General features: G+C 49.6%; 1 protein-coding gene across 1 annotated transcript in view; it reads left to right on the top strand.

Annotated features, from left to right (window-relative positions):
- Positions 1–16,864, top strand: part of cacna1fb (calcium voltage-gated channel subunit alpha1 Fb) — a 32,183-nt gene extending 15,319 nt beyond the window's left edge. The window contains exons 14-54 of the mRNA XM_088003547.1: positions 429–500; positions 627–708; positions 953–979; positions 1,048–1,208; positions 1,296–1,521; positions 1,596–1,803; positions 1,869–1,989; positions 2,113–2,188; positions 2,270–2,318; positions 2,383–2,443; positions 2,956–3,058; positions 4,001–4,130; positions 4,979–5,038; positions 5,107–5,213; positions 5,703–5,790; positions 5,892–5,999; positions 6,070–6,122; positions 6,202–6,348; positions 6,418–6,619; positions 7,483–7,641; positions 7,714–7,824; positions 7,902–7,985; positions 8,133–8,261; positions 8,588–8,653; positions 8,817–8,908; positions 8,991–9,150; positions 9,238–9,365; positions 9,530–9,626; positions 9,955–10,057; positions 10,315–10,416; positions 10,497–10,627; positions 12,242–12,373; positions 12,446–12,500; positions 12,951–13,149; positions 13,466–13,573; positions 14,565–14,701; positions 14,780–14,892; positions 14,962–15,139; positions 15,223–15,270; positions 15,343–15,443; positions 15,530–16,864. Coding sequence (XP_087859673.1) covers positions 429–500; positions 627–708; positions 953–979; positions 1,048–1,208; positions 1,296–1,521; positions 1,596–1,803; positions 1,869–1,989; positions 2,113–2,188; positions 2,270–2,318; positions 2,383–2,443; positions 2,956–3,058; positions 4,001–4,130; positions 4,979–5,038; positions 5,107–5,213; positions 5,703–5,790; positions 5,892–5,999; positions 6,070–6,122; positions 6,202–6,348; positions 6,418–6,619; positions 7,483–7,641; positions 7,714–7,824; positions 7,902–7,985; positions 8,133–8,261; positions 8,588–8,653; positions 8,817–8,908; positions 8,991–9,150; positions 9,238–9,365; positions 9,530–9,626; positions 9,955–10,057; positions 10,315–10,416; positions 10,497–10,627; positions 12,242–12,373; positions 12,446–12,500; positions 12,951–13,149; positions 13,466–13,573; positions 14,565–14,701; positions 14,780–14,892; positions 14,962–15,139; positions 15,223–15,270; positions 15,343–15,443; positions 15,530–15,793 — 4,778 coding nt within the window. The 3' untranslated portion in view covers positions 15,794–16,864. The remainder of the gene's footprint in view (positions 1–428; positions 501–626; positions 709–952; positions 980–1,047; positions 1,209–1,295; positions 1,522–1,595; positions 1,804–1,868; positions 1,990–2,112; positions 2,189–2,269; positions 2,319–2,382; positions 2,444–2,955; positions 3,059–4,000; positions 4,131–4,978; positions 5,039–5,106; positions 5,214–5,702; positions 5,791–5,891; positions 6,000–6,069; positions 6,123–6,201; positions 6,349–6,417; positions 6,620–7,482; positions 7,642–7,713; positions 7,825–7,901; positions 7,986–8,132; positions 8,262–8,587; positions 8,654–8,816; positions 8,909–8,990; positions 9,151–9,237; positions 9,366–9,529; positions 9,627–9,954; positions 10,058–10,314; positions 10,417–10,496; positions 10,628–12,241; positions 12,374–12,445; positions 12,501–12,950; positions 13,150–13,465; positions 13,574–14,564; positions 14,702–14,779; positions 14,893–14,961; positions 15,140–15,222; positions 15,271–15,342; positions 15,444–15,529) is intronic.
- The last annotated feature ends 374 nt before the right edge of the window (positions 16,865–17,238 follow it).

Raw genomic sequence — 17,238 nt, forward strand, 5'->3', positions numbered from 1 at the left:
CTGGATCTTAAACGGAAGGCTTTGCTTCCTTGCTCAACTCCTTCTTCACCACCAGACTGTGTGGGCGACCTGTGGGTAGAGTCGTCGTCTTGTGATCGGAAGGTTGTAGGTTCGATTCCAACTTCCTCCTGCCATGTGTCGATGTGCCCCTGGGCACGGCACTTAACCCCAAAGTGTATAAATGTGTGAGCGTTTGTGAGTGTGAATGGGTGAATGTGACTCTAGTGTGAAGCACTTTGAGTGGTCAAAATGATTGGATAAAGCGCTATATAAGTTCAGTCCATTTACACCTTCAAGTTCCCCATTTATTGCAAATTCTTATCGAGAATTTATCGCTTATTCTCAGGAGTCCAACCTGAGAATAAGCGAACTGGTCCTGCCTGTCCAGGTCCAGGTCTGCAATGACTCCGTCTCTTCCTGTGTCTCAGGGCCATCCCTGGGGGATCTGTCCGATAAGAAGAGGAAGTTTGGCTGGTTCAGTCACTCCAACGACACTCATGGTGAGTCAGTTTCAGATAAAATGCTCCAATGGTCCACAGCAGATGGTGGACACAAAGAGTCACACACTGATGGAGGGCAATAATGCTAATGTCAAAACCTTAATGCTTTTCGTCTCCCTCTGTTAGCGAGTCTTCCAGCGAGTGAGACGGCTTCAGAGAACACGGAGAACATCGATGAAGAACACACCAACTGCTGTCAAGCCTGCTGGTAACCTTCTTCCATTGTCTCTGGCATTTTTACAGTTTAATCAAGACTTTGCTAACATTAGCTTCCACTAAAGGCCATATTGGTAGAGCACTTTAGCATTAGTGGAACTAATGTTCATAATTAGTGACTTAGTTAGCAAAGCTAGCTAGTTAGTTAGCAGTAACCACCACTGACCAGAAGACATGACCTCATCATCCAGCACCACCTCCAGGCAGTAAATTGACTTCAGTCTGTTGTGTTCCAGTGCTTCTGTGATGAAGATCAGCTGCTGGTGAGTTTCTGCAGAAGGAAGTCATGTTTTCAGACGTTCCGGTTGCTGAAGGGTTCTTTCTGTCTCAGCCGGACGTTGCGTCGCTGGAACCGAGTCTGTCGCAGGAACTGCCGCACCGCTGTCAAATCGGTGACATTCTATTGGCTGGTTCTCCTGCTGGTCTTTCTGAACACCTCACTCAGCGCCTCCGAACACTACAACCAGCCCGACTGGCTGACTCAAGTCCAGGGTAAGCGGCCGCCTCGGCGCTGCCACCTGGTGGCCTCTCTCTGACAAATGCTGGGCGGTGTTGGTGAGGTCATTTTTCCGTCTGCAGACATCGCCAACAAGGTGCTGCTGTCTCTCTTCACGGTGGAGATGCTGCTGAAGATGTACAGCTTGGGTCTGGCGCATTACTTCGTGGCCTTCTTCAACCGCTTTGACTGCTTTGTGGTGTGCGGTGGGATCATCGAGACCATCCTGGTGGAGCTGGAGATCATGCCTCCACTGGGAATCGCTGTGCTGCGCTGCGTCCGCCTGCTGCGCATCTTCAAGGTCACACGGTGAGAGGTCACACCTGGGCCTCCAGGTGGGACCCAAACTCCTGGTCTCTGATGGTGTCCCTGTGTCTCCTCAGCCATTGGACGGCTCTGTCCAACCTGGTGGCCTCCCTGCTGAACTCCATGAAGTCCATTGCCTCCCTGCTGCTGCTCCTCTTCCTCTTTCTCATCATTTTCGCTCTGCTCGGCATGCAGTTGTTCGGAGGAAAGTTTAACTTCGATGAGACACAGACCAAGCGGAGCACTTTTGATGCCTTCCCGCAGGCGCTGCTCACCTGCTTCCAGGTATCACGGCAACAGCAGGTGATGTCACCAGCTGAGGGGGCGTGTCTCTGATGACTGTGTGTCAGATCCTGACAGGTGAGGACTGGAATGTGGTCATGTACGACGGCATCATGGCGTACGGCGGCCCTGTGTTCCCAGGGATGATCGTCTGCGTTTATTTTGTCATCCTCTTCATCTGTGGCAACTGTATCCATAGCAACAAACCAACACATGGTCAATCAGATGCTTTATTATTGGAGAGCTCTGCTCAGCTGACTCTTCATCCATCCATCAGAACTCCCCAAACATCTTCTCCTTATCGACCAGCAGACATCCTGCTGAATGTCTTCTTGGCCATTGCTGTGGACAATCTGGCTGGAGGCGATGGGGATGACAAGAAGAAAGAGTGAGCGATGGAGAGATAGAGAAGCAGATGGAAAACCTGGATTTTATCCCGCCTGATAGTTTCCTGTTTTCTCCTCTGCAGAAAGAAGACGGAGGGTGAGGGAGAGCAGGAGGCCGAAGGAGAAGTGAAGGTCAGCAGGTCAGCAGGTCTCTGACGTGTCCTCGGTTTTTTCTAACGCTCGTTTGTCTCTTCAGGTGGACATCGATGAAGATACAGAGTATGAGGAGGAAGAGGAGCTTCCTGAAGGAGAAGACGGTCCGTTCTCACAGTAACGTTCTGACTAAATGATCCGTTAACCATCGAACCAACCAGGAACCAGAACTGCTCTCTGCAGCCATGTTAGGACAACATCTGACTCTCCAGAGCAGAATCTCTGCTTCAGTCTTCGGTCCAGTCGATTTTTCCAAATTAAAACCCAAAACTGTTCTAGTAAAAGACAGTGAGGATCTATTAAATGAACCAGAACCAGAATGCCCTAGTCCTGCAGGTTCTGGAGACACAGTTGGTTTGTTCAAATGGACAAATATTTCAGAACGGTCCAGAAAGGCATTCTGGGAACTAATGAGGGATGAGGAGTTCTGGAGGTTCAGGGTGAGATGTTGGTTTCACCAAACAGATGCTGAACCATCGGTCCAGCCCAGTTCTAAAAGCAGACCAGAACCCCCAGAATTCAGGCCTGTTATCATCTTGGCCAGGCAGACCTTCAGCTCCAGGTCAGTAGAATGAGCTCTTTGTCCAAACAGATGTTTGCCTTCTCTTCTCCCCAGATGGAGGCGTCCAGCTGAAGATGGCCGACCTTGCTCCTCCTAAAGAGAAAGTTCTTCCCATCCCAGATGGCAGTGCCTTCTTCTGTCTCAGCAAAACAAACCCGTGAGTGTGTGAGCATCTCAGCATTCACTGACCTTCACACACACTAAAAACCATTTCAGCCACCTTCATTGTGTCAACTAACTTCTACTCTCAAAGCCTAACCCTATCCTGCAAATTTTAGATTTTTAACTTAAATGTATGAGTTTCTGAAAGATAAACTTGCAGTAAATAAGTCAGTAAACCTTAGTTCACTCTTAGAGTTGAGTGAACTAAGGTTTTTCCACCTCATAGACCCGGTTCTACTGGAACCAGAACATCTGCTCCACCTCCAGCTGCTGTGGTTCTGAGTCAAACCAACCTGTTCCCTCCTGGCCTGTGGGGGCGCTGCACCAAGATCCACTGAGGGAAACGACACAAAAACCTCTGAAGACACTGAGAGCAACTTCCTGTTTCACCAGATGGAAACAAGATGGAGGATTTTAGTGGTTGGAGGATTTCTCTTTAGGCTGAAGACCAGGAGCCATTTCTGCTGCTAGCGCTAGGCTAACACGTTAGCGTTTGTTGTATTTACCCAGAATGCCCTGTGCTGTAGTCCACTTCCTGCTTTTGGAGCGGTCTCCAGTCTGCTTGGCGTTCACATTCAGACAGAACCAGAGTTCAGATCAACCGAACCCAGACTGAGGTTTGGAGGACCAGAGGTCAGAGTTTGACCTTAGATTGAAGCGACTGAATGGGCCTGGTGGGTCACAGGTCCACCCAGGTCTCAGAGTCCATGAAGTTGCCTTCATGGACTCTGAGACCAAGAAAAACCAAACTGACTCTTAAGCACCATCAGTGCTGTGGTTCTGTGGGTCAGTTCTTCCAGAACCCTCAGAAAGTTCTACTTGTGTTGAAACTTTAGTTTTTATTTATCTGGATCTGATCCATACAGAATCCAGAGACCAGCTGATTCTGGTTCCACGTGAAGACCTGACTCTTTTGTCTCCGTCTTTGTGTTCGCAGGATCCGTGTCGCCTGCCACACGCTCATTCATCACCACATCTTCACCAATCTCATCCTCGTCTTCATCATCCTCAGCAGCTGCTCATTGGCTGCTGAGGATCCAATCAGAGCGCACTCCTTCAGGAACAACGTGAGTCCCACAGCCTCCTCACTAACACCCAGCTCTGTGATGTCACAGGTGATGTCATCAGTAAGCCTCTGGGTTGGCATCGGGAGGGGCAGGGCTTCAGAAGGTTTCAGGGCAGGACCGGGTCAGTGATTAACTGGGTCATCGAGGCAGAAATAAGAGAATAGAGAGAAAAATTACCACACACACACACACAGTGTCTCTGTTTCTAACTCTGCTCGTCTCTGAACTCAGATTTCTTGAGGTTCTGATTTGTGACCCACTTAATTCGGCCCAAATTTCACTCAAATTAATCTGATCTGGAAATAAATCTGATGGTTTTCAAGTCGTCTGCCGTCTGAACGTCGCACTTTGTCCGACTTTTACGTCATAAAACGAGAATCCAGACAGTGAATCTAAACATCGTCTGAAAAAATGAGAGTAATGAAGTGATGAAAGTCAGTCTGAGTCAGTGAACGCATCACACCCAACGTCATCGCTCCTGGTCTCACTCCAAACAGAACCGGGTCAGAAGTCAGTCAGTGCCGTTGCTGACCATCTGGTGACCGTGGCGTCGCTCTCAGCAACTTTACAATCCAGTCAGACGGCGGCCATCTTTGCTAACATGGGGTCGCAAACCGTTCACACAGAAATCTGATGGGTCGGATTAATTAGTAGCAGGAGCGAACATGCAGTTTTAGCACCAAGACCAGCTGAAGAAATAACGATTTAATTACCCCAGGCAGAAGGTTCACCATGATGACTGCTGGTCCACACTGAGGCCTCAGCTCACCTGCAGCAGATTTGAACAGGAATGTGTTCCTGACCATGATTGTACTTCCTGTGTGAGTCTGAACTTCCTGTGTCTGTAGATTCTGGGTTACGCTGACTACGCCTTCACCTCCATCTTCACCGTGGAGATTCTGCTGAAGGTAAACGTCCGTCGGCAGGAAGTCTTGGCCCAGAGCTTCCCCTGTGACTTCCTGTGTGTTTCTGTCAGATGACGGTCCACGGCGCGTTCCTCCACCAGGGATCCTTCTGCAGGAACTGGTTCAACCTGCTGGACCTCCTGGTCGTCAGCGTCTCACTCGTCTCCTTCTTCCTGCAGTCAGTATTTAAACCTTAACTTCCTCTAACCAAGGACACATGTAGCAAGACTCTGGCCTGATCTCCTCCAGAAACATCTTTCTAGATGCTTTCGTTCCTCCAGGGACTCGTACCTCGCCGCTCAGCTCTTTACCTTCTACTGCAGAGGAGCCCTCCGTCTCCATGGACTCCTGCTGTGAACGGAGGCCATGCATGCTGACCACCAACGCCTGTTGATCCTCCTTTCCAGAGTCATCCTGCATGTTTTAGTTCTCTCCCTGGGTTAGACTTACCAACAATCACATTGGCTGAACTTTGCTGCCTTCTAGTGGTCAGAGTTATCCCCTAGTTAGCTTTAGAAAATCATCTTTCTCTAGAATCAGTTTCAGGCAGAAGCATGTCGTTTTTATGGAAGTGTGAATAAATTCAGACAGTAAGAAAGCACCGGGTCACCAGGATCTTCTCCTCTCTGGTGCCATCAGAAGTTTTCTGGTTCCTCTGTGTCTGCAGCTCCAGCGCCATCTCTGTGGTGAAGATCCTTCGAGTCCTCAGGGTGCTGCGACCTCTCAGAGCCATCAACAGGGCCAAAGGACTGAAGGTAACTGGATGTGAGGGTCTGGGCCGGGTCGGGCCTCAGAGGAGGTTCTGGCCTGGTTCTGGTCGTCCAGGTGTCAAGTCTCTCTGGTGTGTGTGTTGCAGCATGTGGTCCAGTGTGTGTTTGTGGCCATCCGGACCATCGGGAACATCATGATCGTCACCACGCTGCTGCAGTTCATGTTCGCCTGCATCGGCGTCCAGCTCTTCAAGGTTCCTCTCCGCCCGCCGTCCACCGGCCCAGGCTGGCGCTGCCACCGCCTCACTCTGCTTCTGCTTTCAGGGGAAGTTCTACCGCTGCACCGACGAGGCCAAGAGCACTCCGGAACAGTGCAAGTGAGTCAGAGAGGCGGTTCTGGTCCGGCTCTGGTCCGGCTCTGGTTCCGCTCCGGCTGAACCAGGTGTGTGTCTGCAGAGGAACCTTCGTCGTCTACAAGGACGGAGACGTGAGCCACCCCATGGTCAGGGAGCGCATCTGGCTAAACAGTGACTTCAACTTCGACAACGTCCTGATGGGGATGATGGCGCTCTTCACCGTGTCCACCTTCGAGGGCTGGCCCGCGTCAGTATCCCACCTGCATCAGCTCTTCTCCCTCAGCTGGCTCTGAACGATTGTCTCTTGGTTCTCCAGACTCCTCTACAAAGCCATCGACGCCAATGGCGAGAACTCAGGACCGATCTACAACTACAGGGTGGAGATCTCCATCTTCTTCATCGTCTACATCATCATCATTGCCTTCTTCATGATGAATATCTTCGTGGGTTTTGTCATCATCACCTTCAGAGAGCAAGGAGAGCAGGAGTACAAGAACTGTGAGCTGGACAAGAACCAGGTAAGACTCGGTCCTATTGGACCAGAACCTCAGCGAAAGTCCAAATCAGTCTGAGGACAAAATGTCTACATGAGACTTTGTCCAGAAAAATATTCACTCTGGCTGATGGAGGACATCAGGCTATTAAGAGCTCCAAGTGTCCAACAGAACCGGGTCGTCTTTGTCCCAGTTCTGGTTCCTAAACCCTCCGTCTCAACTGGCTGCAGGTCCACCCAGCAGCAGTGCCCTCCTGCTCCTCAGTCAGGCCTCAGGAAGTCTCCCTGATGTTCCTCCACATTTCTTTGATGGTTTCTAAACCCAGAAAAAAAATCACTTTAGCAAAAAATCATCATCAAGCATCAAGACCTGCTGGGTGAACGAAGCCTCAAGGCTCCCAAACCTGGGCGGTCAGTGGACGTCCGTCTCGAGTCTGTGCATCTCCGCGTAGTGAAAGTTATGTTTCTGCTTCAGATCAGGACTACAACTACAGAATGAGTCTCCTGGTTGTTGCTGGAGTCAGAAACGACGGGACTGTCCACCATGTTGGACAGAGCTCCTCCCACAGCCGGTCCTGGTTCTGTATCATTGGCTTGATTTGGTTCTGGATCTGTTGGTCTTGTGAAGTCCACTTTGAACACTGTCTGGTTCACCTGGTGGAACAGAAGTAAACCAAGAGAAAACTCTCAAAACCTGATTCAGATCCAAACAGTTCTGTCGGCTTCCATAAAATGTCTGGAATAATTCCAGACAGAAAATGAAACTTCTTTGCTGTTCTAGTTTGGTGGTTCTGCTGGATCAGTTCCTGTTCTCGGTCCAATCGCTGGGCTGCAGGACACTCTGTCCCATGTCTCCTGCCTCATCTCTGCTGTCTGCCTCTGTCTCAGCGTCAGTGTGTGGAGTACGCCCTGAAGGCTCAGCCTCTGAAACTCTACATCCCAAAGAACCCGGTTCAGTACAAGTTCTGGTCCATCATCAACTCCACGGGGTTTGAGTACGTCATGTTCGTCCTCATTCTGCTCAACACCGTCACACTGGCTGTGCAGGTCGGTACTGGTCCAGTTAGTCAAAGCCGATCCAGTCGGATCAAAGCGAGCTGAGTGCTTTCTCTCCTGCAGCACTACGAGCAGTCCAAGACCTTCAGCTACGTCATGGACATCCTCAACATGGTCTTCACTGGACTCTTCACCGTAGAGATGCTGCTGAAGCTTCTGGCCCTGCGGCTCCGGGTGCAGAACCGAATGCAGACGGACAATCGGTCGGTACGCATCCTGCACAGCGTCTCATGTCTTCCTTGTCCTTGCAGCACTACTTTGTGGACGCCTGGAACTCCTTCGACGCTCTAATCGTGGTCGGCAGTGTGGTGGACATCGTGGTGACAGAGTTCAGCGTGAGCAGCAGATCACAGTGAAATGATCATCACTATCCAAAATCCCACTAATAATTTCTATTTTTTAAACTTGAGACATGAAACAATCACGTCTCAAGTTTAAAAATCAACTTTCATGCAGGACTTAATAGATGTTTCTGTTTTCAGAGCGGCGAGGACAGCTCCAGGGTGTCCATCACCTTCTTCCGCCTGTTCCGAGTGATGCGACTGGTCAAGCTCCTGAATAAAGGGGAGGGGATTCGCACACTGCTGTGGACATTCATCAAATCACTGCAGGTTAGAGGGGCGGGGCTATCAGGGGCGGGGCTATCAGGGGCGGGGCTATCAGGGGCGGGGCTAGCAGGGGCCGGGTTAGCAGGGGCGGGCGGGGCTAGCAGGGGCGGGGCTAACCAGAGAGCATGAAGTAAACGAGGGAAGTTGGCAAAACGTCTTAAATACCTGAAAATCTTGAACTAAGTGGATCAGAAGGTGGACTGACTCCAGAAAATCACTGAGATCAATAATCATAAACAAACCTTCAGTCGGGTTGTCGGGTTGAAGCCCCGCTGCCTGGCTCCTGGGCGCCGGGTCAGGCTGAGACTTTCCCCGTCCTCTCCCTGCAGGCGCTGCCGTACGTCGCTCTGCTTATCGCCATGATCTTCTTCATCTACGCTGTCATCGGCATGCAGGTGAGTTCACACACAGGTAAGCCTGTTGGGGGTGCTGTTTGGAGTCCAGACACCAGAGCTGATGAGGTTCTGGAAGGTTCTGCAGGTCCCCCAGAACCTGAACGCAGTAGGACCAGGTTCTGACTGTCTTCGGGTTAACTCTTCCCTCTGCTGTGTCTGGCAGACGTTCGGGAAGATCGCGATGCAGGACTACACTCAGATCAACAGAAACAACAACTTCCAGACGTTTCCTCAGGCCGTCCTGCTCCTCTTCAGGTCAGAGGCTTCTCCTCTCCGTCTGGATGCTCAGCACCTGGAGTCTGCTGGTTTACCTGTGTGTGTGTGTGTGTGTGAACAGGTGTGCCACAGGTGAGGCATGGCAGGAGATCATGTTGGCCAGCCTTCCAGGGAAACGCTGCGATCCGGAGTCGGACTACGAACCAGGAGAAGAGTTCAGCTGCGGAAGCAACTTCGCCATCGTTTACTTCATCAGCTTCTTCATGCTGTGTGCTTTCCTGGTGGGAACCTGAACATTCCCAGAATGTTCCCAGGACATTCCTCCATTTGGACCAGAACCTGACCACACTTCTCTTTCTCTCACTTAGATCATCAACCTGTTTGTTGCCGTCATCATGGACAACTTCGACTATCTGACGCGTGATTGGTCTATCCTGGGGCCGCATCATCTGGATGAATTTAAAAGGATCTGGTCGGAGTACGATCCAGAAGCCAAGTAGGTTCTGCAGAGGTTCTGCTTCCTGTCAGTGGTCCAGTTGTTCTGTGAGCTCAGTTTATGATGAGCTTCTTCAGATTACATAGATCTGAGATGTTCTTGAGTTCTGCTGCTGTCATTTGGAGGAGAAACTGGAATCACTGATCTGTGTTTTGTGTCCTCAGAGGTCGGATCAAACATCTGGATGTGGTGGCGCTGCTCCGGAGGATCCAGCCTCCTCTGGGGTTCGGCAAGCTCTGTCCGCACAGAGTGGCCTGCAAGGTAAGGAGGACTAACCCAACTCCAGTCCGTCTCAACCGACTCCAGTCTGTTTGTCTAGAAAGTCTAGTTCGGTTGGGGAAGTGTGAAGTGCTACACTGGACTCGGCCGGTTCTGTTCTTAGCCAGTTCTGGTTCTTGGTTCCTACTGATGCTCGGCAGAAGTTCCAGTATTTCTCTGAAACCGAACTGCAAAGCTACAGCTAATCAGTAGTTAGCAATGGACTGTTAGGATTTGTCCTTCAGACTAAAGGAGTCAGAGTTCCTGGAGGCGTGCTTTGGTTCTGTTACCCCTGAACAGACCTGAGTCGCCCTTTTCCTCTGCACCGCAGCGCCTGGTGGCCATGAACATGCCTCTGAACGCCGACGGCATGGTGACCTTCAACGCCACACTGTTCGCTCTGGTTCGCACCGCGCTCAAGATCAAGACCGAAGGTACGTGATGACCTTTAGGTGGAGGATGACTCGGCTTAGACTTCTTTTTCATGGTTTGTATTAGAAAATAGACGTGTTAGCTCTGCTGAATTAGCCAGACGTGGAACATAAATCACAGTATCATCTGCATATGTAGTGACTTTTCAGCTGCGCTTCTGTCTTTAATCTGTTTAACACCAGCTCCGACCAACACTGAGATGGTTCAGGTATGAACTTCTAACCTGTCTTTGACTCCGACCCCTGGGTGCTGTGGACAGGTAACCCTGAACAGGAGAACGAGGAGCTGAGGGCGATCATCAAGAAGATCTGGAAGCGGATGAAGCCGAAGCTGCTGGATGAGGTCATCCCGCCACATGAAGGTAGAGCGACCAGCCTGCAGGGACAAGCCGGGTCTCCGTCCGCCGGTCCGCAGACTCAACCTCTCTCTCTCCGTCTGCAGAGGAGGAAGTCACCGTCGGGAAGTTTTATGCAACTTTCCTCATTCAGGATTATTTCAGGAAGTTCAGGAAGAGGAAGGAAAAAGGAAACGTGACGGGAGAGTCTGACTCTACGAATCCATCTGCTGTTCAGGTTAGCCCGCTCAGCCGTCTTTCTCCATGTTGTCTCAGAAACTCGGAGCTTTTCAGAAGCTTTTTAAACGTTTAGCTGCCACCTAGAGGTCAAATATGACTTCTGCAGCAGAATGCATCAACATATCTGAGAATAATGTCCAGGGCCTCATGTATAAATCATTTGTACGCTCAAAAAATGTGCGGCGCCATATTTTACACACAAGTCGGCATGTATAAAAATGAACTTTGCGTCAAAGTTTGCATAAATATACGCACATTTTTTCCCTGGCGTGAAAATGTGCAGCAGCAGGTCAAAAGTCACTTAAATCCACTGAAACCTGACGACATTCAGCTATTTAGACCAGGAAGCATCAAACCTGATGATCATCATGATTTTAATATTTTATTGTTTAAGTGATGAAACTGAACCACATTTATCCTCAGACAATAACCTGAAAAATAAAGAAACTAAACTAAAGGAAGGTAAAACTTCCCTCTGACGTAAATAATAACTTCCTCAGTTTGTCTCATCGTCTGAAAGCATCTGAGGCTCATTTCATTCTGACTGGAGAGAAAACAGGCTGATCAGCAGATGGACCCACCAGATTCGGTTCTGATCAGGAGACGATCAGGTCCATCAGCAGCTGATCCAGGTGAGCCGCTACCTGAGGAGCTTTGGCTCTGATGGAGGATTGATCACAGATCAGATCCATCTGATGGTCCATCAGCGTTTAGATTCATCCTGGAGCTCTGAGCAGAACTTAGAGCGGTACCAGCGGTACCGGTACCGGTCCAGCTGCAGCCGTCCTCCAGTGGAGCCGCCCGCTTTGTGAAAGCGCCTGATGGACAGAAAGCATCTCTACTCTGTGAATGCAGCTTCTGCTGCTGATTCCTGTCTGCAGAGCAAACGTCCACATTCAGAACCTCTCTGGTCTGTAATCCGGCTGGAGGCTCTGCTGCAGCAGGTCCGACCCGGACAATCTGCTGCAGCAGGTCCGACCCAGAGGCTCTGCTGCAGCAGGTCCGACCCAGAGGCTCTGCTGCAGCAGGTCCGATCTGTCGCTCTGCTGCAGCAGGTCCGACCCGGACAGCTTTACTCTTTATTTTGGATTATTTTTATTTTTGTGAGGTGACCTTATGTGCCCTGAAAGCACATTTTAAATAAAATATATTTTTATAAATACTCATACTGCTACAAACAAGGCCGTTGCCATGGTTACTGCTTCACATGGCGGCAGACTTCCAGGTATTTATACTACTTTACACTAAGATGTATTTATGGAGGCGACAGGCGGAGCAGCAGCTGCTCAGTTTCCTGTAAATTGGGATTTATAAGGAAAGGTGAGCAGGTCTGAGCTCAGCACATCTTCATACATCCAGATTTTTATTTGCGCTGCACTTTTCTAAATTTGTCTTACGCCATGTTTTAGTGTGAAAACTGCAAACTCTTATGTGCATGAGGCCCCTTAAGTAGGAAAAACAGCATCTGTAGAAAAAAGCTGAAACATTTTATGTTTATCGTCTCGTTACGTCCTCTTCAGTTCTGTCATGTTCTGATGCTGAAACTGTTTCCCACCACTCAGAGACGTCTCACCACCTGAGGCAGAAAGTGATTTCTTTGTGTTTGCTGCAGCTGTGTAAGGCGGGTCTGAAGACGCTGCAGGATCTGGGTCCAGAGATGCGTCTGGCTCTGAATGAAGACCTGGAGGATGAGGAGGAGGCGCTGATGGACGGCGAAGATCTGGAGAAGAACGCTGCCTACAAGGTGCCGACCCGCCCACAGCTCACCGCCGGCAGTCTGACCAGCCGCCTCAAACTTTCTGTTCTCTGCCTGCAGGCCGAAAACGGATTTGGACCAGAGACTCGACGAGGCTCCATACTGACACCTACTGGTAAAATGCAGCATTGCTCCATGTCGTGGAAATGTTTCTGAGACTGTTTTTAGTTGAATATTTTCATTCAATTTTCAGCGAAATAAATCCGCTACCAATATGTTCAAATCCACACATCTGTTCCATAAATATAGAAACAAAGCAAACAAAAAAAACATCTTTATGCTGAATTTGTCTGGGAGTCTCTTAATCTGAGATGGTTTTTATCATAAACATCGAGCTGAACCTTCCTTCGCTCCTTTCATCATCATCCTCACTTATCAAACCTCAGATTCTTAAAATCAGACCAACAATGACCTTTAACCTCAAAAAAGAAAATGATCAAATACTTGCTATCAGCTTCAGTCTGAGCATGAACAGCAGGGGGCAGTAGAGCAACCCATCAGCATTGTTTCAACCTCAACTGCTCAAACTGACGCCGCTGACGGTGGGCGGGGCTTCTCTCTGCAGGCGATGGCGGCGTCTCAAACGGCGGTCTCATCCACCGAGTCGGGTCGCTCAGCAAGATGGCAAATGGAAACGAACATGACGAGCATCTTTGTCGTGGAGACAGCGTGAGGTCATCAGTGAGTCATCTTCGCCGGGCGTCTGTGAAGAACAGCCTGACAGACTCCGCCCACAAGAGACTGTCGTACTACAAGTATGGACGGTGTGTCATTTCATTTACCCCACAGAGAAATTAACTCAGGCCACCCAAACATCTCCAGAGTCCAAGGAAGGATCTCCAGTTGCAGTCAGTCTTGCAACGCCTCTGACTGAAGACTGCTGCTGGACAGTTTCATGCTAACATGCTAACTGCTTAGCACTTAGGCAGCAAAGACAATATTCCACAGTAATATATCCTGATGACATCATCAGCTGTTAGCTAAGCTGCCTCATTTGCTCCTCTTTACACCTTGTAAAAGTAAAACTTAAAATATTTTAGATTTTCAGGGTCTGAAATCTGATTTTCTGTTGGTCTGCAGGAGAGACTCCGGAGACAGATCCTGGAGGAACGGAGATGTGGATGTCTACGGAGAGCAGGGTTACTACAGCCGAGAGGAGGACAACGAGAGCATCACCTCCAGAGACAGGTAGGCAACACACAGGAAGTGCTTCCAGTACATTTTCTAACATGCAGGTTAGCTGTGCTAACCCTGAAGCTAAAGTGCTTCCAACATGGTATGAAGCAGAAGCTAGTGCTAAAGTGAAACTATGCTGCCCTCACGATGTGTTGCTCTTACAAAGCTAAACAGCTAGCTAACGCCTGAGTTTAAAATAATCCAGTCCTTGATAGTTTTCTTGTTTTATTTTGCAACTCTTTTCTGGTTTGTTTTGTAAAACTGTAACAAAGCACAAATATCAGACACAATACAGAAACAACTAGACTACAGCAAACGGATGGCTCCCAATTACTACTAACTAGCTAATGATGTAGCTTTGTATTTTGGTTGGAGAACATAGAAATATGTCTAATAAAATATTACACAATACTGGAATAATAATTAATAAAATGAACTTAGACAAATAATGTCCAAGGGACAAACGTGTCTGAAGGACAGTCGATGACACCAAGCGTCCAGCCGGACGAGTTCTGCTTGACTGACCAAATGAAATACTGAAGAATGTCCACTAGGTGTCAGCAAGGCTCTACAGTTTCACTTACAATGAAAACTAAACAAAACATAATGATGAGTCAGCACAGACATGATATTTAGGGGAGGCTAATGCTAATGCCTATAATAGCAGCAGCTAGTGCTAAATGCATTATCAACATATTTGTGGAACGCTAACAAGCTAACTAAATTTGACTAAAAGTTTACAGAACAGCCAAGTAAATTAGCGCTTTGGAAAAATTATTTTAAGGCAAGCTAAGTGCGCTAAATGTGTTCAACATTAGCAAAAGTAACAAGCAAAGAATTAGCTCTGCTTCCAGCACATTAGCAGATTAGCTAACATGACAGCGCCTACTGCTGTCATCAGGTGTGTGGGCGGAGCTTGACTGATCCATGTCCCGCCTTCACCCTGCAGGGGAACGCTGGCAGCTGATAGGATGGATTATTTATCACCTGACTGTGTTCTCAGGCATTACCCTGACGACTCGTCGCTGTACAGAGACCACCGCGATGGCCACGCCCCCTACAGCAACGGTAGCTATGGCGACAGTTACAGCGAGGGCAGGAGGACGACTCGCAGACGCCTACTTCCTGCCACACCCACAGGTGACAGAATGACTCACAGCTGACGTCACAGGTGTGACATCACAGCCGGCTGAGCGGTGCATTTGTTTCGCTCACCAGGCCGGAAACCGTCCTTCAACATCCAGTGTCTGAGGCGGCAGGGCAGCAGCGACGACCTGCCGATTCCCGGAACGTACCACCCGACATCCCCACCGCGCCGCGCACGACCTCAGGTGGCCCCATACAACCGCTCCAGACACGCATCCACCTGTTCCCCAGGTAACCGCCCCTCTCCTTGCCAGGCTTTCAGCAGCTACGACTCCCGCCGTTCCTCCGCCCGCTCCGCCGTCGTGTCCTCAGCGTCCTGGGCCAAGCCATGCCCCCGCCGCGGGCGGCTCCTCTACGCACCGCTCATCCTGGTGGAGGAGGAGGGCAGCCCGCCCTGGGGGGGCGAGGGCAAGAACGGAGGGGCAGCAAGAGGTGAGGAGGCAGGGCTTCAAAATAAAAGCCTAGCCGATGGCTTTTAATGTGAAGGGTCTGGCTAATGCTCCTTCCTGTGACAGGAACAGCAGATGGACCGCCCTGGTTCGGTGGATCGGTCGGGAGCTCAGGTGAGATAAGAAACAGACACAGTCTTCCTCACACTGTTCATCAGCTGATCGGGTCATGTGACTGTCTTGTAGCTCCGCCCCCGTACCGGGCCTACACCACCCTCAGGGTTCCCTCGCAGCTCGGCGCTCCGTTCGCGGAGAAGCGGGGATCGGCCGACAGTCTGGTGGAGGCGGTGAGCGAGCGCCACTGGTCACTTTTCACTTCCTGTTCCTGAGCGTTTCCGTGGAGATGACGGGTTCCGCTCTGTTCTGTCTCCAGGTTCTGATCTCGGAGGGACTCGGCCTCTATGCCCGGGACCCCAAGTTCGTCGCGTTTGCCAAGCGAGAGATCGCAGACGCGTGTCACATGACGGTGGACGAGATGGAGTCGGCGGCCAGCGACCTGCTGAGCTCCGGGAGCCACGACTTCCTGAACACCATCGGCGACGACCCGGCGGCGCTCTACAGCGACGAGGAGCCAATCAGGACGAGCCGCGAGGAGGAGGAGCTGGCTGACGAGATGGCCTGCGTGACCTCATTCTGAGGATCCACCAACCAGAGGAGAAGGAGGCGGGGCCGAGACTGCTGGCCAATGGGAGAAAAGAGGTGGGGTTTCCTGAAAGCTGCTGGCCAATGGGAGCAGTTCTCACCACAGGACAGAAACGTGGAGGAAAAGTCAAAAGAAGAAACCGGAAGGAAGTTAAAATGTGATTGTGGAAAAACGGTAAATGGATCAGAACTGTAACCTGGTCGGGGTCAGCTTCCGGTGACCCGGTTCTGATGATGGTTCTGATGGATATGACGGTCCAAACAGGCTGCTGACACTAAAGTTATCAACACTGAGAGGAGAGATGCAACGAGCCAACGAGGGTCAGAGGCTCCGACCTCGTTAGACCCGTTACCATGGAGATTCACTGTTTGAGACTTTTCTAGATGTAAATAAACCAGAATTTAACTTGTTTGCACCGATAATCTGAACGTTAGAACCGAGTCTATTAAACTAATATGTTCTGGTTCTGGTCGGATCGGATTTCTGGACTTAAGGCAGGAGGACAGATTCAGAATAAAAAGGTTTTTTATTATTTATTCAAGTTGAAAAAAAAACAGCCTCTTTTTTACAGATGAAGGAAAGTAACACACTAATAAAAATATTAAACTTATTTTTAGCTTAATCTGGGCTGATTTCATAGCTAATAAAAAGACAGAATATTTTCTATCTCCAGTTTATCCGACCAAATCTGGACACATTTAGATTTTATTTGGTGATTCATTTGAAAGGAGTTGAGTTTTCCTCCACCGGGCGCCATCAACCTCCAGAGCTATGACATCATCAGGTGATGAGGACAGAGTATCTGAGATGATGATGATGTCAGCGGTTTGTGATGAACTGAGATCATTCAGTCTCTCACTGCAGGTCCGGCTCGTTTTTCTACTTGTGGTGTTTTTTATGCTGATGATCGACTCGTGTTGTTCTTGTTGTCGTGTTTTTATCTCTTCCGACCCGTTGGACTTTTCCCCAGAACTCTTTTAAGGGCTTTTTATTCCTGCTCAGACGTTGAGGAGCTGCTCTGCCTGAATCTGTTTTCCTTCCAATAAAGATCCAGATCACGCTCTGCCTTCGACTCCGGGTTGTTTCTAACAGATATGTGGAATTATCTAACGACACCAAACGGGCAGAACCAGCAGGAGGAAACCAGGGTGACATGTGGGTCCAAAGTCAGGACCAAACTCAGACCTGAGAGCTGAACGCAGCTGCAGGCAACATGTCCAAGAACAAAAGTATATTTTAACCAAAAAATACTTAAACAGGTTAAGTATTTAAGTAACAGCAATATTGATATATTTAAGTAAACCAACCCGCAGGGGCCCCCTGCTGGCTGAGGGCGGTAACACAGCAACAGAACTCGAGTACAGAGGCTTCGGTCGGAGAGGATATGAATTTCTGCATTTAAAAGGATTCAGGATGAAAATGTGGACGGGACTTTTCTG

This window comes from Poecilia mexicana, unplaced genomic scaffold (genome assembly GCF_051168715.1).
Source record: "Poecilia mexicana isolate PSO_F unplaced genomic scaffold, ASM5116871v1 scaffold_23, whole genome shotgun sequence".
Classification (NCBI taxonomy): domain Eukaryota; kingdom Metazoa; phylum Chordata; class Actinopteri; order Cyprinodontiformes; family Poeciliidae; genus Poecilia; species Poecilia mexicana.